The sequence below is a fragment of the Kwoniella dejecticola genome, chromosome 5, assembly GCF_000512565.2.
Source record: "Kwoniella dejecticola CBS 10117 chromosome 5, complete sequence".
Taxonomy (NCBI): Eukaryota; Fungi; Basidiomycota; class Tremellomycetes; order Tremellales; family Cryptococcaceae; genus Kwoniella; species Kwoniella dejecticola.
The window spans coordinates 1,299,923-1,319,514 of record NC_089305.1 but is presented as its reverse complement, the minus strand read 5'-3'; the positions used below and the strand labels follow the sequence as shown (position 1 = coordinate 1,319,514).

General features: G+C 48.3%; 5 protein-coding genes across 5 annotated transcripts; 1 reads left to right on the top strand and 4 right to left on the bottom strand.

The window, feature by feature from the left end:
* Positions 1-361: 361 nt before the first annotated feature.
* On the bottom strand, positions 362-3,525 carry I303_104580 (uncharacterized protein; the record flags this gene model as incomplete). Its single annotated transcript, XM_065968987.1, has 16 exons — positions 362-503; positions 601-780; positions 871-968; positions 1,042-1,149; positions 1,203-1,247; positions 1,318-1,375; positions 1,437-1,470; positions 1,537-1,645; positions 1,731-1,748; positions 1,809-1,886; positions 1,970-2,063; positions 2,175-2,340; positions 2,413-2,448; positions 2,550-2,598; positions 2,676-2,900; positions 3,064-3,525. 16 exons carry the CDS (start codon positions 3,523-3,525, stop codon positions 362-364), a joined length of 1,902 nt encoding a protein of 633 aa, XP_065825059.1.
* Positions 3,526-4,463: 938 nt separating this feature from the next.
* I303_104579 (uncharacterized protein) lies at positions 4,464-8,842 on the bottom strand (the record flags this gene model as incomplete). The annotated part of the gene is made up of 5 exons (XM_065968986.1): positions 4,464-5,289; positions 5,363-5,912; positions 5,967-6,583; positions 6,643-7,267; positions 7,333-8,842. 5 exons carry the CDS (start codon positions 8,840-8,842, stop codon positions 4,464-4,466), a joined length of 4,128 nt encoding a protein of 1,375 aa, XP_065825058.1.
* Positions 8,843-10,819: 1,977 nt separating this feature from the next.
* On the top strand, positions 10,820-13,674 carry I303_104578 (uncharacterized protein; the record flags this gene model as incomplete). The annotated part of the gene is made up of 10 exons (XM_065968985.1): positions 10,820-10,970; positions 11,051-11,847; positions 11,963-12,107; positions 12,186-12,265; positions 12,330-12,430; positions 12,504-12,555; positions 12,636-12,788; positions 12,858-13,092; positions 13,215-13,465; positions 13,603-13,674. 10 exons carry the CDS (start codon positions 10,820-10,822, stop codon positions 13,672-13,674), a joined length of 2,037 nt encoding a protein of 678 aa, XP_065825057.1.
* Positions 13,675-14,059: 385 nt separating this feature from the next.
* On the bottom strand, positions 14,060-15,784 carry I303_104577 (uncharacterized protein; the record flags this gene model as incomplete). Its single annotated transcript, XM_018407746.1, has 6 exons — positions 14,060-14,390; positions 14,511-14,549; positions 14,907-15,196; positions 15,333-15,419; positions 15,540-15,623; positions 15,740-15,784. The coding sequence occupies 6 exons, from the start codon at positions 15,782-15,784 to the stop codon at positions 14,060-14,062; spliced, it is 876 nt and encodes a 291-aa protein (XP_018262957.1).
* Positions 15,785-16,491: 707 nt separating this feature from the next.
* I303_104576 (uncharacterized protein) lies at positions 16,492-19,119 on the bottom strand (the record flags this gene model as incomplete). Its single annotated transcript, XM_018407747.2, has 9 exons — positions 16,492-16,532; positions 16,621-16,698; positions 16,770-16,890; positions 16,973-16,990; positions 17,083-17,319; positions 17,400-17,755; positions 17,852-17,877; positions 18,013-18,273; positions 18,401-19,119. 9 exons carry the CDS (start codon positions 19,117-19,119, stop codon positions 16,492-16,494), a joined length of 1,857 nt encoding a protein of 618 aa, XP_018262958.2.
* Between the last annotated feature and the right edge of the window lie 473 nt (positions 19,120-19,592).

The following is a 19,592-nucleotide window of genomic DNA, read 5'->3' as shown; positions in this document are numbered from 1 at the left end:
AATACATGCCTGACCGATGAGCATCGGCTTACAGTCCTCTCGAGGGTCGGACTACCGAGCGAGATCAGCTGACTAGACCAAAGCTGACGAGCGACAAAGCTTACCTGTTGAAATCGAGATATTGAACGCCTATGCGAAGGCAGCACACATCATCAGCGAGAGACGCTTTACTGTATCAACGCTCGAGGATGCTCACCGAATCGTACCGCAAATCCATTTTGCCACTCGAACTATCGGAATCGGATCAACATCAGCGCCGTTAACCATTATTGTTCAAAAGGATCCTTCGCTATACTAACGCTACGTCAACATCAACATCAGCGATAGTCGAATCACCAGCGAGCACGTGGAGGAAATGAGCCTACTTGTCAACTAGACTCCAAGCGAAAGTACCTCTGACATCCGTTCCGTCCTCATGAATAGCTTTGAGCACTTCTCCCAGGTAACTTGCGAAGTATAGTTCCCGCTTGGTATCAGTGATAGCTATATACTTGTACGCTTGTCTTTGGGGTAGTAGCGCATGTCAGCACGGAGTCGAATGCGCTTTTCGAATTCAGCAAGACCCAGAGATGACTACTCGAGGCTCCAGAATAAACTTACTCGTTTTCTTCTGGCTCAGCGAAACCAAATTCGCTCAAGTATATACCGCCACTCGTAGGATATTGCTCAGTCAAACCTTTCAGAGCGCCTCGGAGGAATCGCCAGGTATTCTGGAGCCACGGTACTCGTGGATCGGCAAAGTCTGCTAACCCCCATTCGTACGGCGTCGACTCGAAGAAGCTATAACGACTCGTCAGTATGATGTTCTCCTACGACTTCATTGCCTGAACGTCTATGCACAAGCTAGCGAAGGTGGGATTATTCACTTACTTGACTTGATTGCATGTCGGCCAAAGTGGGTCAGATTGATTGGCAATACAGGCTTCGAAACCCGCCGGAGGGGCAGTAACGTATCCGACTCGATAACCCTAAAATGAAGCAAAAGGATCGCCATTTAGGACCCCAAAGTAGAGTAAAGGCCGATGACGAAGATCTGCTCACGTCTATCGCGAAGAAGTCGGCAGTTCCCTTGATCATAGCTTGCTGTTCTTCCGTGAATCGGGGCAAAATCTCAGGAGGCAAGTCATCTTTGAGAATTTGTGGCCAATCCTGATTGCCTTTGTGAGCTTGGTGTTTGATTCGGACTGACGAATCAAGCTTACCCCGGTGTTGTATATTGGTTCAGCGAAGATACCGATCTGATATGCCTACAAATCGCGATTCTCTCATGAGCCTACGCCAAATTTATATCGACAATGTGAAGATGAAAGCACTCACTCCATGCCTGCCTACAGCTCTTTGATCACCCGCGTTGCCTTCTCTCCATGGCACACCGCTTTGCGTGTCCCTTCAGTATCAGCCTTTGAAGCATCTTCCTGCAGATCACGTGGACTTACACAAAATTGTCGGACTTGAAAGCGATTTGTCCCTCTATGGAATCGGTCGACAGGATCCATCAACACAGATACGGTGTCATAGGCATTACCGGGCACTCACGTATATTGAGCTCCCTGAAACGCTGGACTGCTTTAGCGTGCGCCAGAGTCAAGTGATAACTACAGGTATAAGGGTAGAACGTCGAATTGAGACCTCCCGAGAAGGTTTGCTAAAGTTCGAGAAAAACCTTCTTGAGTGACCATTGCGATTGAGGCCGCCCATGACGCAAGCCAGGAATCAAGGGCATAACGCACATTAATAGGATAGGCACCCTAGTCTCCCTTGTCAGCGCGACCTCACCAGTAAGCGGAGTTAGTGCTACGCTGGCTCACCTGACTGCAGAAAACGACAGGCTCGTTGAATGTGATCCACTTGTGGACCGTGCCATTATACTGACGGAAGACAGCTTCCTACTCACGCATCCCGGTGAGGTGTAGATGAGCGAGCCGCCATTCGAGTCGCCCATTTAGGACCATTGGTTCGATGGACTCACAGCGTAGTTGACAAAATCATCAATGATGCTCTCATTTGCAAATCCCCCGTATTTCAATTGAAGAGCAAGTGGTGTGTCCCAGTGGAATAGCGTACTGGCAGCACAAGCAAAAATCAAAATATAGGATCAGCTAATGCTTGCTTGGAAATGACATAGGTCGGAAGTGAATCGAGGCAGGTATGCATCCTGACTAAGACCGACTGACACAACAGGTTCTACCCCTTGTTCCCAGCAATAATCAATCAGATCCTTGTAGAATTGCAGACCTTCTTCATTGATTGGCGAGTCCGCCGATCCGAACGGGTAGATACGCGTCCAAAACATCGAGAAGGAGTACACATTGCCGCCCAAGGCTGCCAACCTGGCGATGTCTACCAGAGACACGATCAGCCTCATCGACTGAGGATACTCAGGGATCGGATGTAGGTCTCAGCCTGGCTTACCTTGTTTGTATAGGTAGTATCCCAAATCTCCGACATCTATGCGAGCCCAACACATCTCAGTCATCCATCGCTTGTTCGCAAAATGTGAGACGATGACCTAGGTTGGGTAGATCTGGAAGCGAATAGTGCGTGCTCACCAGAAGTAGTGTTGTCAGCTATGAATCCAGGAAACCTCGATGCCCAATCCTACATGTATGAGCATCCAAGTTATTCGAGATCAGTCAAGCGATGTTCAGATCATAACAACGAAGGATCTGACTCACCCAGACTGTCGGACCTTTTCCTCCATCCTTAACTGCCCCTTCCCACTGCTGAGCAGCCGTTGCCCAGCCAAACAAGAAATCTTTCGGGAACTTGTACTGGGTCAAGATGTTCTCAGGGCAGGTGTACAGGTAATCTGGTAATAAGGCAGGAGGGTCCTCTGGGAGTGGGTATGGCTGAGGTGGAAGGGGCACGGATCGGAACGGCGGTTCTTGTACTGGACCAACCTGCGAATTACCTCATATCAGCTAAGAATTACCTTCCTGTTGATGTCCCGAGCGTTTTAATGAGGTAGATTGTTATGTGAAATATGACCGTTAGAATCTATGAGCACGGGTACGAGGTCGAGTGAGACCTCTCCCACTATGAGGATATCTTCTATATACTCACATAATCATCCCAGAATTGAGCCAAGGTCTCGTCCGAATAATTCCCAAATACAACCGGAGTCGGTGTCCCGCCCGTCGAGGTAGTCTTCGAAGCATCAATTGCATTCTTATTCGTGGTAGCCATTGACGTAGGTGATGGAGTTGCAGTAGAAGGTATCCAGCCCAAGTCGTTCGTGCCATATCCCACAGAGGTGGTAATGTTTAAGCTGCTGCTTGAAGTGGACGTTGGTACCGATGCCGCCGCCGAGGTTTTCTTTGTCTTTGTTGTCAAGGCAGTGGAGAAAATGCTCTGAGCGTTACTTGAATGAGTTGTGAGGGTGGAAGCCAAGTCAGTACCAGAAGCAGCTGAAGCTGATCCATTGGATGTCGTGTTGGTATCATTACCGTTCTGTCGAGGGACGATCAGATGACCTTCCACAAGGCCAAGTAGAAGCGCGATCGATTGAAGATTAGTCAACCTCATGGCGCAGCTTCTTTCTCAACGCGAAACACTGTTATGGAAAGAGAGAATACAAATCTCACATCATTTGAGAATTGATTGATCTACTTATACTTTGTTTGGCTCGCTGATCATGCCGAATGCCCAGCGCACGAGCACGAGCGCGAACGCTTTCCACACGTCATATCCTCATCTGAACTCGACGGGACATACGTAGACTCTCATACAATGTGTAAATGAGCGGGAAGCGAAGACATCAGCATGACACACCGAAAATGGCTAGAAGCACACTAGTCCAAGCAGAGTAAAATGAAGTAAAGTGAAGTAAAGTGAAGTAAAGCATCAAGCACATGATCCACCTCCACCTGCTTGATTTACGCTAATTTAGTGGGGGTCCCGGCGGGGAAGCAAGGCGATTTTCCCGGAATGCCATAAGAGTAGTGTAGCCTCGGGGTCGAGCTGGACCTCCAAGCCTGCAAGCTGCAGTCTAACAATGCAATGCATGATATCAACGGGGTAAAGAGTGTGAAGACAGATACAGTAGTAAGTACCATCGCGAACCTATGCCACATTTCACGTCTCCTGTGATTGGTATATATACACATTGGAAAGAAGGTGACGTTGGGCATCGGAAGGTGGGAACGGACGGAGGAAGAAGGGTTCTAATCAGATAAAATGATGTATTTAGTAGCTACAGTACTCATACGATGAGGTATCTATCAAGTGAAACGTTCTGTTCTATTCGATTCGCGGAATGCAGGTGAATGCTAGAGGATGAAGTGGAAAGTTGCAAAAAGGAAAAGAGCGAGGAGAGCAAAACAGTGAAGTAAAAAGGGAAATATTGCTACTATTATACAGTTATACATTGGCCTAAAATACCATGCAAGAACACACCGACATGCGTGCCAAAAAATCGACTGATGTGGCGTGGGGGAAAGTCCAGTTGAAGCTTCGTCCCTGCCTTATGGCTTCTCATTGTTATTCACATTTGGGTGCGCCGACGTATCTGACGGTAACGCCAATTCAAAAGTTTTGGCTGCCTTATCATCCATGGCCAATTTCGAGCGTGATCTCAATCGACCCTTCTTCTGAGGAGACGTAAGTAAAGCTGAGGTATTATTATCGCTACCTGCGGAAGAGATCGAGTTCGAGTTCGAAGAAAGCGAATTTGCAGAGTTTGCTGAATTTGCAGAGTTACCGGAACCTGCACTTGATGGAGTCGCGAGAGAATCGATGGCAGGTCTCATTTTCTTGAAGCTTGGTCTTTTGGTCAAACTAGTTCCACTCCCCATGGAACTGTCATCTAGATGTCTGATCAGAGGAGAAGAAGCCAATTCGGGATGAGGTTTCTCCACCTCCAATTCTGTTGGGGAAGCCCGTCGTTTCATATGCGCCTCGTCGTCCGTCGCAGCTGTACCAACAGTTCCAGTACTTCCAATAGTCGAGTTCGATTTGGTCGTATCCAAGCTCGTGCCGCTCAATCCGTTGCTGAGTGATTTGGACCTTGATCTGGACCTGGATCTCGAAGTTGCACCAGAAGCAGAGTTGCTCTTTTCCTCATCTAGGATATGCAAGTAATTGTGAATGATAGCTCGGTGGACAAACAGGTATTGTCGCAGGGTTTGAACGAGAGACATTCGCTGTACTCGCATACCCTCCAAGACGGAGGCCACGGGATGCTCCATTTCGCTGATTGGAGAGGGAGCCCGGGGTTTCGTGCCTGATCGTATGATTGGCATGGGCGCGTTATGCTCTGTGTCTGAAGCAGCGGCAGTCCTCGCCAATCGTCTGTTTGACAAGCCACACATTAGCCAATTTGCCGGGACAGCTTTCGAGGACTCCCGCGATCTTTCACACTTACGCTTCGAGGGGGAGGAAGTCGGAAGAATGTTTTGTTGACGCCAAACTCGGCCGTCTCGTATCCACGCCAGTCTCGCTGGAGATATCCGTTGATATACTTCCCCTGTGTTTGAAGAACCTTTCAGGGGGTAGGTCGGACGGCGTTTCATCCACGTCCATCTCAGTGTCCGTTTCACCGGCTTTGACTTGATCCGCATTATTCTCGGCCAAAGCAGCTGCGGTCAAGGGCCGACTCGATTGTGGAGCAGGCGAAGTGGAAGATGAGCTAATCGGGTTTGGCGAGGTTGTGAACAGCTCTTGTTGAATATCATCCGCAATTGAGGCACCGCCGGATGGTGGTGACAAGAAAGATACGGCTTTTCCAGGGTCTGCGGACTTGTTTGGTATATGAATGGCAGACGAGGTTGGTGACAATGAGTTCCCGGCTGTGACTTGATCGGCATCGGTTGGAGATGCCGCGACATCACTTCCATGCCTTATCTCCCGTCGAAGTGCGTCCAAGATGGCATCGATGACGATGAAACTTCCCGTTCGACCGACACCGGCGGAGCCTGATCGTTCAGTCAGTGAAGTGCGCTTGGAGTCAGAGAAATCAAGATGCTTACAATGAACAAGTACAGGTGGTCTTTCAGACCCGTGTGCCGGGCCTGTGCAATCCGATTCGTCGACAGCCGCATCTACATCCTTAATGAGGTTGTATAACGTCTCTGGAGTTTCGGGCACATCGAAATCCGGCCAGCCAATACATTGCACCTGAATAACCGTTCGGGACGGTTCAGTGGGTTGATCGAGATTGGTCAATTTAAAGACTCGCTTGATGTTCTTTTCTTTGCCAGTTGGGAAGGATGACGATCGAGGTGTTACAGCGGCAGGGCCAAAATCGAAGCCTGTGGTTGGCTGCTGATATCCATGATCCTCACCGCCGCTCTGAGACACCATTTGCAGTTGTAGGTTACCGTACGTGGTGCTTTCCCAGTAGTTACCGCATTTTATCAGGCCACCTTCGTACTGTTTCGTGATCATGACAATAACTCTGACACCCTGTTCCCATACCAAAGTCCAGAAGTCTTGATACGTGGCATCGAGCGGGCCCTGAGTGGCGATGTATCGTCTAGAGGTACCTCGAGGATGAACATAAGAGGCATTTATGTAGTCTGAATCGCAGTCCGGTGGCTGCTCCAGCCTGACCCTGGAGAAATCATAAGGCCAGATGTTCTTATACCTACGTATCATCGTCAGCCACAACATCCTGTGCCAGCAAGCGCTGATGATTCGACATACCTGTTTTTAGTGCCTCTTTCAACTCCTGCGGTTATCGAGAACGGGAAATAGTCTTCTTGTATTGTGGCTTCCTCCCCATTCCAATTCGTCAACCGCTGGACTTCCTCTTTATCGTGATGTCGCTTATCAGCCCAACTTTCCTTCCCAGCCTGATCACTCAGGAGCCCTCCAGAACCTTGACTGTGCCATTTCATTACAGCTTGCAGACGTTTCTGCTCGTTGAGTTCGAGATCGTAGAACTGTTTTGCCAATTGATCCATGCTTTCTTTTTCCGGCATAGTTGCCAGATCTTTCAGGAAGTCCGGTAGATCCTCAACACGGCTCATAACTTGTTCAGGAAGATTTAAGGGTATACGTTCGGTAATTCCTCCATGTAACAACTCGAGATTCTGTCGGATGTTGTCGAAGAAAGGATTGGCTGGCTGAAATTTAGCTTTCTTGGGTGAAGGCATACCGCTCAACGTAAGTTTGTGCCCAGACCGACTACCCGGTCTTTCGGTCGCTGCGGAGGTCTGCGTTGAGGGCATGGCTAAGTTGAAAGGATTGCTTTGCAAGCTGAAACCTGGCGTGGGCGATACTCCAGCAGGCGGCGGTCGGCGCTCATTGCTAGAAGCTCCAGTCGACTCTATATTAACAGGGAAGAAAGATGAGTCAGTATGATGCGTCAACGGTAAGAAAGCAAAGCCTTACCTTGCTTAAATGCTAAAGTACCCAATTGACCAGCCAATAATCCCTTGTTCAGTGTCGTTCCAGACACCGGACGCTCTTCATCTCCTTGAGCTGTCATTTGTACATCTCCCTGAGTCAAAGCCGAGTGTCCCCCTTTCACATACCACAAATGGCCGGCATATCCCTCTCTTTCGAACTTCGATGACAGCCCGTCTAACACGCTACCTTGGCCGACACTACCGCTATCTGCATCGAGCAACACAATATCACCCTTCTCCCTCCAACGCAGCACTGCCTCGGACGATTTTGGCTGTAACATACCAGCTAGTTTTTCGATGTTGAAAGCGGGTCTCCGCAACAATGTTGACGGTATGGGTAAAGAGTGAGAAGTAGGGATGTGGGAATCGTGGAAAGACGATGGTGGGCGAACGTCGAGAATGAGAGTGGAAGGTGAAGCAATCAGGGGGATAAGCGATTTCGCAGTGATGGGTTGAAGACGTTTGCCAGATGTTCCTGTTCCAGTTCCGGGAGACGAGTTGGTTGAATTGGAAGCTAGCGGACTGGGCGATTTGCCGGGGCGAGATGGTGGCAAGGATAAAGAGGGTGCGCCAAGGCTGGCTTTTGGTAAAGAACCTCGCCGTCGCGCAAGCGCTGGCGGTAGTGGCGGAGGCGGAGTCGCGGAATCGTTCGAAGATGCCTTGTAAGAGGATGCCGAAAGCTCTGCTATTCCTCCTTGACTGGCTGCTTTGGTCATTGGTGTATTCAAACTCCCGGAAGCAGAAGTGGACATCGCTTTGTACCGCAGCAACGTCTCTGCACTCAAACCTCTCACGGGACCAGGTGGCGGCAAATTCACCGGCGGTGGTGATGATAATTCTGATGAACCTTTCCCGGGGCTCGAGCCCAGTCCGCCACTCATGCCTGATGAGTCCGCCGATCCTCTCCTATCCTGAGCACCATCGCCCCATAGGTTTGCTCCGCTCCAGCTGCCTCCTATATTGAGTCGTTCGAACGGGTAGCCCAAATGAGGACTACTTCGTCCCATCGGTCCACTTTCTAAAGATGGAGTCGGCGCTCCAGAAGTTGCAGCCAAAGCATGCCATGGTGAGCTTACGCCTGACCCAGCTGACGGCGTGCCGAAAGGTTGGGAGACAGGTAGACTAAATCCCGGTCGTGTAGACGATTCGGCGATTGGGGGATCGGGCGATCGGAATGGCGAGCTGACCATAGGGGATTGGGTCGGAGAAGGCGAGAAGGGGATCGTCGGAGGCGGATTGCGAGGTTCGTGGGAGTTGGGGAAATTGGGTATACTGCTTGGAGGAGCTTGACGGCGTCGATCTGGTGTTTGATGGACAGGGGGGAAAGAGAATTCGAAGGCCGAGGTTGGAGGAGTGACATTGGTGCCTTGATTCGAAGACGATCCTGTTGACCGACCCTCCGATTCAACATGATGATTCATCCTATCTGTCCGAATATTTGAGCCATTCCGATCTCCTTCCCCAGACCCATTTGATGATTGCTCCACTTCCATATCTGGAACCAGCATGGGCAGCGATGTGTGTGGCGAACGAGGACGAGGTATTTGTCTTACGAGGGATTAAATTATTAGAATATCATTGTCTGTCGAGGGTGACCTTGACTTTCCTGAGGTATGCATGTAAGTGAGCTTGATCGCCTGTGTCGTCTTGGAGTGTCGTCGAAGAAAAATCGTCTTGGTGTACACTGATATGCTCGAAGCATGAATTTTGGTGAATAATGGAATAATGGGGTTTTTTAGGTCCAGGGAAATTATGGAATAATGATGATGTATTGTATGACGCGTGATTTGCAGCTAGTGTAGGACCGGTCAAACAGCGAGCTTGACTGGGATCTTGAATTGCAGAGTCTTTGGGAAACTGGGCAGGAAGATGAGCTGTCGATGTCGATTAGACACAAATGACAATAAGTAGCCGAGACCAAATTTTAGGTTGAGCAGACGAGTCGGCAGAGAAATACAGGTAAAAGTGTCATGCGGATGACGAGAAAGGATGACGATGACGATTGATCGGTACTAGAAGTACGCCTATTATTATATTATCGCGTTTCTGATCAGATGGGGTATGATAGAGATGTAGATGAAGAAGATGCTGATGCTGCCGTGTATATGCTCCGCTATGCTATCGTGTTTCGAGATGATGAAGAGGAGGAGAAAGCTATCAGAGGATATGGATATGCATTCCCTTTCTCTTTTCTTATGGATGGATTTGGGCTACTCGTATGATTTGGATTTTGACGGTTGGTCGGTAATTAAGGATTAAGGATTTCAAGTATCATATTTAGTTTTTCCGGTGGCAGTGACGTAATGTTCATCATACTCATCCTAATACACATCATCCTTCGGGGTCAAAGCGTACTTCTACGCCTGCACACACCAAACCATGAAATACTTCCTTTATGTTGAGACTGTGCGTTGAGCCGGACCGAGTCTAGCTTGACCTTAGCACCTTAGCTCTGAAAATGTACCGCTTATACGATGGACTGGACATGGACCAGACAGCAAGAAGCAATGTTCAGGCTCATAACTTGCCCTATACTTGTCATCTCGTCGTCTCCCGTGCTCGGTCTCGCCCGACCAAGGGGTCAGGTTGAGCGGGTTTCACCACACCCACAATGCTCGCAGTGAAAAGCCGAAGTCCAGGAATGAAATACAACCCGGATAAAAGTGAAGACGAGCGATTCATTTGTATATCTGTTCAACCTCGAGCGTGTATTACAAATCGTATCACAGCCTTGCGTGTCTCATTTCAGCAGCACAAAGCATGAACAACCGATATGAGGTCACTGACATGCCAGGATCCTAACCTAGAAGCTGCGCTTTCATACGCTTGGTGGTCTCAATATGGGAAGCTAAATCATGTATCCTGACTATTTCGTCAACTGTGACGATGTTTACGTTTGGGCGATCAATGTTTGGTTGTACGGTCAAACGAAGCTTCGCTGGTGTTCTGCAAGCTATGAAGTTGGACAATTACGTCGTCCTTTTTCTGCAAGCCACACCTTGACGCCGGTATGCAACAGGCCCTTTTTTGCGGAGGGAAAAGTCACCGTGTCTTTCCTCTAGCAGGCGAGATATATTCCTTCCTCATGTCGACTGGGCTTCCGTTGTCCCACTGAGCCGCCTTTCGGAAGGCCATCGGTTTGAAGATGTCTGAGCTGTGATCTCGGCTCGGAATCCCTTTACTGTACAGGGCGAGATGCCCATGAAAACAGAAAAGCAAAATTGCCTCCGAGAGCTGGTAATCAGCCTGATAACCCCCCGGGTAACTCTCACGTGGAGATTGAAGTTAATCAGGCACACCGATGTTGACCTTCCTCCACCGGCATCGTTGCGAGGAGACTACTGCCAAAGATAATAATGAAACCTCTGACAATTCTACAGTGCTGTCCCGAGTCAATCCTAGCTACACCACGCTGACCTCCTTCGTCCACGTTCTCTCAGCTCTACTGGAAGATCGACGACGCCGCAAAGATGGCCGGCGAGACGTCATCAGTCAGGCGGTTCGATGTGGACTTCAAGAAGACCCCGGGTACATTAAGTGTGACGTCAACTCATATAGCTTGGGTCCCGAAAGAAGCGGGAGCGATGGATCGTCAGAATCAAGCAATGGAAAGGGCCATAAGTGAGTGCTACTGATTACCGAAGATGGAATGTCACGGCTTCTTCCGAGGCTGTACTGATGATGTATACTGCGTTGTGCAGATATGCTAGCGAGTAAAGCCGGATCCAAAGCTGTTTCTCTCAAAGTGTTATTCCGGGACGACATCCCTTCAGGCGGCTTGCATCTCACATTTTCCAATTTGAGTACCAGAGAGGAGGACAGGAAAGCCGTGCAAGATATCCTCATACCCTTCGTTGCAGCGAACAAGAATCCTCAAGGGGCATCGAACCCAACTTCGAATGCTGTTTCATCTTCATCCTCTGCCAATGCCAACGGATCGAGTAGCACCAATCAAATCGTTCCGCCCAGCACATCCGCTGCTCAGGCAGTACTTCAGGCTAAAGGCAAGCGGAAGTTAGACGATGTAGCCGCTGAAGATGTAGCTGGCGGTTCCGGTATCGCATCACCCGGGACCCCTGGTACATCTTCTCCCGGAGGAGGAGGGACCACCTTGAGTCCGGCCGCCAGAGCCCAGCGTAAGAGGGAATACAAGCTTCGACAAAAGGTCTTAGAGAAGAATCCGACTCTGAGGATGTTACACCGAGAGCTTGTCATAGGCAAACAGATCACAGAAGAGGAGTTCTGGGATGGACGAGAAGCGTTAATCCAGGCTGAGGAGATGGCGTATGCCCAAAAACCAGGACGAGCGTCTAGGTTGTTGGATGATCGATTCGATCTGGATGCGGGGAGGAAAGGGAAAGGGACGGGTGGGACAGGAGTGGGAATCAAGCAGAACGATAATGGTCCGATCATCTTGAAATTATCGAAAGAATTGACAAGGGAGATATTTGAGGAGTTTCCCGTGGTTCAGGATGCTTATGCGAAATATGTTCCTGGAGTAAGTGTCATGCGATCGATCATACTCGTTTCCCTTTCTGCTCTCGTCCTGTCTTGTCCTAGCTAGGCAGAAGATCTACTAGTAGCTGATATTGGGCTGATCCTGACGCTTGTAGATCAGCGAAACGGAGTTCTGGTCAAGATACTTTACATCGCAATTATGGGAGAGACATCGAGCGTCGGTACGAAAATCCGCAGTCGACGAAAGTACAAGGAAGAAAGATGATATCTTTGATCAATATCTCGAAGAACCAGACTGGAGTGAGTGTTTCCCTACTATTTGCTTCTCCTCTCCGTCTGCTTCCGAAAATAGGATTCCGCTGACTCGTCCGGTATTAGATATCCAACCTAGACAGACCTTACCAGACGACGTGGAGCGATTCTTGGATCTGGCTGCTACCGAGGAGGATCATGGCGAGGTCAGCTAGACATCGGTGGTCGCCCGCACAGCGATAGCTGATGTGCCTTTGCTTTTTCTATCAGTCTATAACGGTCAGAGACGTCACAATGCAAGCTGGGCGCGAGAGGAGCGCGTTACCTTTGATTAGGAGGTTTAACGATCATTCGAAGAAATTATTGAGAGCGTAAGTTTCACTACCTTCACATCGATTGCCAGTTTGGGTATGACTGACTTGGTAAGCGATTATCGTATCGCAGAAACGACGCCAATCGCGATCAATCGATGTTGACCGACTCACTATATGGCTCTGTGAGTTGCTCCAGCGGAAGCATGAACTGTCCTCTTTGGGAAGATGAGCTCACATAATACTTTATCCGAATTACTGCCAGGGTATTGACTTGTATAACGAGATTGATCTGGCCGACTTGCATGGTCCCGCTCAAGATAATACGATCACTCTCGATGTACAAGAAGCTGGAGATATGGCCGATAAGCATGGCCAAGAGGGGGCTGGCGGGGTCTTACCAGGAAAGTCGGATGAGGTGAGTCTGAATTAATGAAACCACTTTGAGTGGCGTGCTTGAATGGAACTAATCACTGGCGGCTTATAGGAAATCCGCTCAATAGCCTCAAAGTCCACAGCAATCTTATCGAATTTTGAACCGGATTTCCAGGCTGTCTGTCTTCCCAATCCAGGATTTCACCTTCTCAACCCGGACGGAACCCCTTCTGAACAGGTCAATCCTGCGCACGAAGCTTTCTCGGAACAGCGCGATGCTCAAGCAGCAGCTTATTACGTGATTAAGGATTTACACACTCGAGCGAACGCTGAGGTGGCTATAAATTGTGAGTCTTTCTTTTCTCCTCTCTCTCTTTCTCTGTCTGGATATCCTGATCAATATGATACAATGCTGTGGATGTAATGCTGATATCCTTGTTTTTTCCTCGTCCTCGGATGATTGATATAGCTCCATTCCCCGAACAACTGCACGAACAAATGCGATCATGTCACAACGCAGCGACCGAATTCCTCCGTCAATACTGGTCAGCCATTTTACCCTCTCAATCTCAATCTGGAACACTGGGTCATTCGTCGGTCCAAGCGAAGGAAAATAAGGCGATCAAGATGGCTGGGTATCTGAAACTGACGGAGAATAAAGTGAAAGCTATCATCGAGACGAGCGTCATCATGGGATTCGATCCTGAGCGCGTAAGAAAGGTGAATCCTGAATCCATTTTTATCTTCATCTTCACTTGCATTTTCGTCCTCACATGCCCATCGCTACCTACCACTTGAAGTCAGTCGGCGAAGAGAAACTTTGAATGCTTGAATGCTAATGGGCTTATTTTTGATAGGCGATGGCTCCTACGGTCGGCGCTGTCAAGGTTGCCCTAGCGAGAGAAGCGAAACGAAGAAAGAAGGCCTGATCGAGCGATCGGCCTGAACAACAGGACCGACGAGCACCACATTACGGGAGCAGTTTCACTATCGGCACAACACAGTCTGACTTCGCCATCTTGTATCAACGTTGTAATACCGTAGAAGCCGGTCAATGTGAAATATGAGAAATATCAGGTATCGCATTGTCCATGTTTATATGCTGTATATGGGATATGTAAATGATAAACAAGAATCCCTTTTAAACCAAATGTTCAACGGTATATGATATAGGTATTTGTCCTCGGCTACTTCATCAAAGAAAGACCTAGGATATACTATAACGCCCAGATGATTATACTGTTCACAGAAAACGAGACAAATCAGGACAAGGAGAATGAGGGAATGAGTTCGTCGACTACTGACAAACAGATTCTACAGCATCAACACCGCTCCAAGCGCCGCTACTACCATGCTCAATGGTCCCATTATCACCCTTGGCTGCGCAGCAGATGACGCTCCAGACCCGGAGGCAGTAGTTGATGATGCTCTTGCCGATGTTGTTGAAGCAGAAGCATGGATAGTCGAGGTTGAAAGTAATTCCGGGGAAGTAGTCGATTGAGCCGCAGCAGCTGAGATCGTAGTAGGTGGCGTATTCGTCGACGTTACGGTAACGACGTTTGGCGTTGCTCCATTTCCACTTCCGCTTGCAGATGCAGCGGAAGAAGCAGCAGATTGTTCAGGGGATGAAGAAGACGAAACAACACTAAAGTGTGACAAGGTAATCAAATGTGATGTGAAGCCAGAAGTTAGCTTTGTTTCATCCGGATTTAGCGTGTTTTACGGGAAAGGGAAGGGGAGGGAATTCAAAACCACGTGAGCTTACGATACGGTGCTTGTTGAAGTCGATTCTCGGGAGGCGGTACTGCGAATGGAAAATCACGTCTCAGTCATGCTCATGTACATTGGCAGATCGCGGGGAACGGTATATAAATAGGAAAAAAGGGTATATGACGTGTTATTGATAGGGTCAAAAGGCTTGGCTTTTTTCTCAAGTGATGAAGAAATGTCATTCTAAGGTGAAGTGACGATTTGAGTCGATGTGGAGGAGGATGAGAATGAAGATGGGATATTAGACAGGGTGTTGGTTGCGTTGGCTATGGGGACGCTTGTGTTTGGGATGAATGTAGGAATGGGGTACAAAGAGGTATTGTTGACACTCGAAGAAGAGGCCGAGGAAGGCGAAACGGACGAAGAAGGCAGGATCGAAGTATAAACATACTTGGAAGTAGATGCAGTAGTACCGCTTCCACCACTCGATGACGATGCAGCAGATATACTAGAGGATGATGGTTGCGCGTTAGTACTTGAAGTTGCTTCGACTGTTGATGATGCACGAGTAGAGGAGCTGGACGTTGATTTAGAAGTAGAGGTGAATGCGACTGACGAGGTGGAAGGGGCAGATGAGGAAGAGGCGGCCGATGAGCTTGACGAGCTACCGCCGCTCATCGAGGCTCCGTGAGATGCACAGTACGCTTCTCCATAAGAGATTGCTTGGGTCGCATTGGCGGTCTAAATCGAAATTAGGTGTACACAGATATCGTCAGCTCAATGCATGTGGCAGATTGCATCGGATAATTCAGGATGAGATGCTGGAAACTCGTGTGAAAAAGAGCGAGAGAGCAGAGTGTAGGGTCAGTGGACTCACGGTACAGCTTGCACTCAAACATGATCTTATGGAAGCGGTGATGATCTCATCCGTACAATAACATTGTATATCTCCTTGTTGGCAGGTCTAAATAGATCACGAGATAAGCAAAGTATGTCAGCTTCTCACTTTGGTCAAATGTTGTGATACTCCATGCCGCTCCCATCTCCTCGTCTCCGGCAATGCGCAGAGATGAATTTAACTCACGTCAAAGGAATCAACTGAATCGAAGCAATCCGTCGCGCAGGAAGGCGCAGTATCCTGTCTCTGTACTAACGGACTAGCAATGGCCTAGTATCGTAGTCGTGACAAAGTCAGCGCACAGATCAGGAAAGTCCACTCTGCTAGCGAACAGAGCACGCTTGTGTGGCAGCGATGCAGAACAAAGGAGGTAGAACTGTACTTACAACAGCTAAGAAGGGCAAGACCGTCAATGTGGTGCTAAACTTCATGGTGGAGTGGTGTTAATTATTGTTCAGGTTGGTTGTGTAGGGTATTGGTGTTGGTCAGAACGGTCGTAGCTCTGTCGTGGTTAGGGTCGTGGTCGTGGATCTATGATCTATGATCTAATCGAAGTGGTTAAATGATGTCGTTGTTGACGATGATGATGAGAGGAAGAAAGATGTAAATACAAATACGACTATCATTCAACTTGTCTTATTCTTCTAGTTGTGATGGAATGAAATGAATTAGCTCCAATCCATATTACCATAGTTTAACCTGAAACCCTGCATTTGATCATTTTATGCGATTGATTTTTAGCCTCCTCTCGCATCGGGGCCTTTAACCGGATCAAAATCAACTCAACCCCTGAAACACAAAAAGGGATCTTTTTAAGATAGATTCCTTTTGTCACGTGGTCATTTCATGGAGGATGCAGATCCTGTGGCGTCTTCTTTTCCCTAATTCCACAAAAGACTATGTTCCAGGCTCAAATGATCGGATTGTCCTTTGCTCAGCCAGAAAATGGTTGGGGATGCATATGCTATGACAGTCAATGTATATGTGTATATGTATAAGTATCTAACTCTACTGTCCATTTGAGTGTTCTAAAAACCTCCACCGAAATTCTTCTCAGTTTTGAGCACTCGGCACTGAGCAAGATGTCTATATTCGGGTAATATGGATTGTGAGGTCGCATCAATATATGCGTGATGATCTAACATTGATCCTTCAATCGGTTTTTAGGGAAGGTTTTACCTATCCAGGTGAAACAACAAGTCAATTCCTCATCAGCCTGAGATCTGGTTGGTATCCGTGACATAAATCTCATAAAAATCTTGCTCACCTGCACCTGTCCAAGTCGTCAGATTGGGGTTGGTGTAGACTTCCTTGTGTCGCTCGATATAATCCTTGGTAGGCATGTCTAACGGGAACATGCATTTTCTAGTCATCAGTATGGGAAGCACACGGGGTAGGAGTAGGAGGACCACGCACCAGGGGGATCACAACCAACAGAGCCCGATCCGTCGTCTTTCTGGTATACCCTAATATAGTCGATGAGAAGATAATTGGGGAATATCATATTTGCCCAATCTACGAATTGGAACCCGTTCGACTGGAGGAATTGGCGTCAAGTAAGCTGCCATCCCTGTATGCGGTGGAGATTATATGGATTCATCTAGTGGAACTCGACTCACAGCGTGAAGATTGATAATCTGCAATAGAGGGACATCGAATACGGTGTAAGCTTCGCGACATATTTCCAGGGACTTGAAGCTGCTAAAAAAGCTACACAGAAGCGACGTACCATTGCCATAGGTTCCTCTGAGACGATCCTCCTGCCGATCTCCGTTCTCGGATTCGCATCCACCGCATCGGCATACATGGTCCAAGTCCGCTTGTTGTCCGACACCCAAGCTATATATCCTTTCTCCCTTTCTTGTGGATTAGCATACCACTCCACTCCAAAGATCCCGAATTCTCCACTCCTGCCGCCGACTACTTGGTTTCGATAGATTCTATCCGGCATGAGCGAGAGTCCAGACTATGGTCCAACCCGGTCGACACCCGTCAATCATTACAGCATAGAGATTTTTGGAAGGACATCGCACACCAATTACTCACGACAGCTTGCTGATAGTATCCACCCAGATAGGTGTTCCACATGGTGACGTCGTCATCGTATATCTCTACCATCCCAGTCCGATTGTTGAACTGGTAATAATCATCGTACGGAGCTACTTGATTAGATTGCGAGACTTCTCCGTGGGCAACAGATATTCTGATTTGCGCTTCGACAATATCTATCTCAGGTGCAGCCCTTCCGACAGATACATCCGGTCCAGGGTGGTCCTCGCCCGGACAAGTACATGCTGAAAGCCTTTGACCGGGGAGATACGATAACGGTCCACCTTCTGCACCCGTCGTCAAAGTCGCAATCGGCCCCGTCCCGTTGACATAAGTCTGATTAGGTAGAGTTCCTTTCATCGATACAGAAAAATCATCAGCGAAATGACTAGGAAGTGTCTTTTGCGTCAAGCCGCGAGAGTTAAGGAAGGTCGTCAATCTCCACTTACCGACATCGCAGCTATCGTAAGTATACCTTGGATCGTATGATTACGTGTTAGTATCAAATATGTTACTAGCAGGACGATAACTCACGGCCAATTCCCTAAAGAACGATGAAGATATCAGCGAGAAGCAGGTTATGGACCGCAGGTGAAGCGATAGGTAGGACTCACCATCGGTAGATGCACCGTAACCTGGTCTTCCCAGATTACCCATCGTCCAGATACCCGGCCAGAAACCACCAACATGACTATTACCCGGTAAACTAGCTGATACTTCGATGTATGCATTCTTGTTGAAACACAATTGGTTCCATGATTGGATCTGACCACTCTTCAAGTTAAGGTCGTGGATTGGTTCCTGCGTCATTGCAATGACAAGGTTACCATCTTTAGTCGTGACTGCTGACGGGTCTAGCCATTCGAAGTCCCTAGCGCACCATCACCAACGGTCAGCGTCCTTGCTCGACAGAGTGGTGATCGTGCAACAGTCGTAGAACAATTAGAATCGAGAGTGGGTGCTGCTTTGAATCAGATAGGGAGGACGGTGTGACTCACAATGTACCCCAATAATGTATATCAACAGCAGTCCAAAATGGATCATCTCCAGGGAAGAATGTCCGACCGTCTTTGTTGAACTCATCTGAAAACACTAAAGACCAAGGTTCCCCATCGAATCCCGTTCTATGTTTTACATCTTCCGGGGTATCATCATCTATCAATTTCGGTAAACCCGGTATCGAAGGGTATTGGCCCGTCGCATTGATACCACCCAGATTATACCCTGCAGTATTGGCTCCCAAGGAATTGTCGTCTCGGAGGAGGAAGAAGTCGAATATGGGGTACAAGGCGAATATTCCTACTACAGCCATAGCTATGAAACCCAGTGTCAAAGCGTTTGCCCATCCCCTCCACGAAGTCAAGTTGAGCGATGCGTTGTGATCCACATTCTTCAGTTCAGCAGCTGTGAATGTGTGCAGGTGATCGTCCATCTCATCATCTTGATCTTGCAGTTCGTCATGCGTGAATCGTTGATGCAACCCGGCAGGCTGACTTTCGAATGAGCTTGTGACTCCCCCAGCACCAGCTCCAGCGCCAATAGAAGCTGTTGGACCGAATCTACTGGAGGATGAACCTCCTGATCGGCTGGCTAAGCTGTTTTGAGAGTAGTCATTCTGGTGTTGGTGTAACATCGAGGAGGTGGAGTTGAAAGACGACTGTGATATTCTTGACATTCCGGGACTTGCTGCGTTCGACAATAAAGGTGATTGTGACATTAGCAACTGACCCAGAAGAGGTCAACTGAAAAGCTGAAGATGGCAAATAAAAACAGGAAAAAGAAGAAACGGAAAGAGGATGCTGTGTATACAGTAATGAGTGATCTTGGGGTCGATGTTACAAAAGGACTCGTTTCAGTTGATGACAGGTGAGAACAACGTATGAGTATAGAAAGAACGAAGACCTTCAAGGGAAGTGATTGATTGATGGGACAAGATGATGATGGCCAAGAGCACGTCTCGCCTCGTCTTGACTTTTTTGTTACTACTCTTGCATTAAGCAGGGGTTTCCGATCACGCATCATGCTCGGTCACCTTGGCGCTATGCTTGCTCCTGTCGTGCTTAGAAGGGGTCTACACGATGCACGGATCATTAGTGCCAGTCCTAAAAGGGTTGATTAGCCGCCAAGACATTGCCCAGACCCATTGACCCGTTGTACAGCACGCGTGGATTATTTGTATTGAATCGAGAT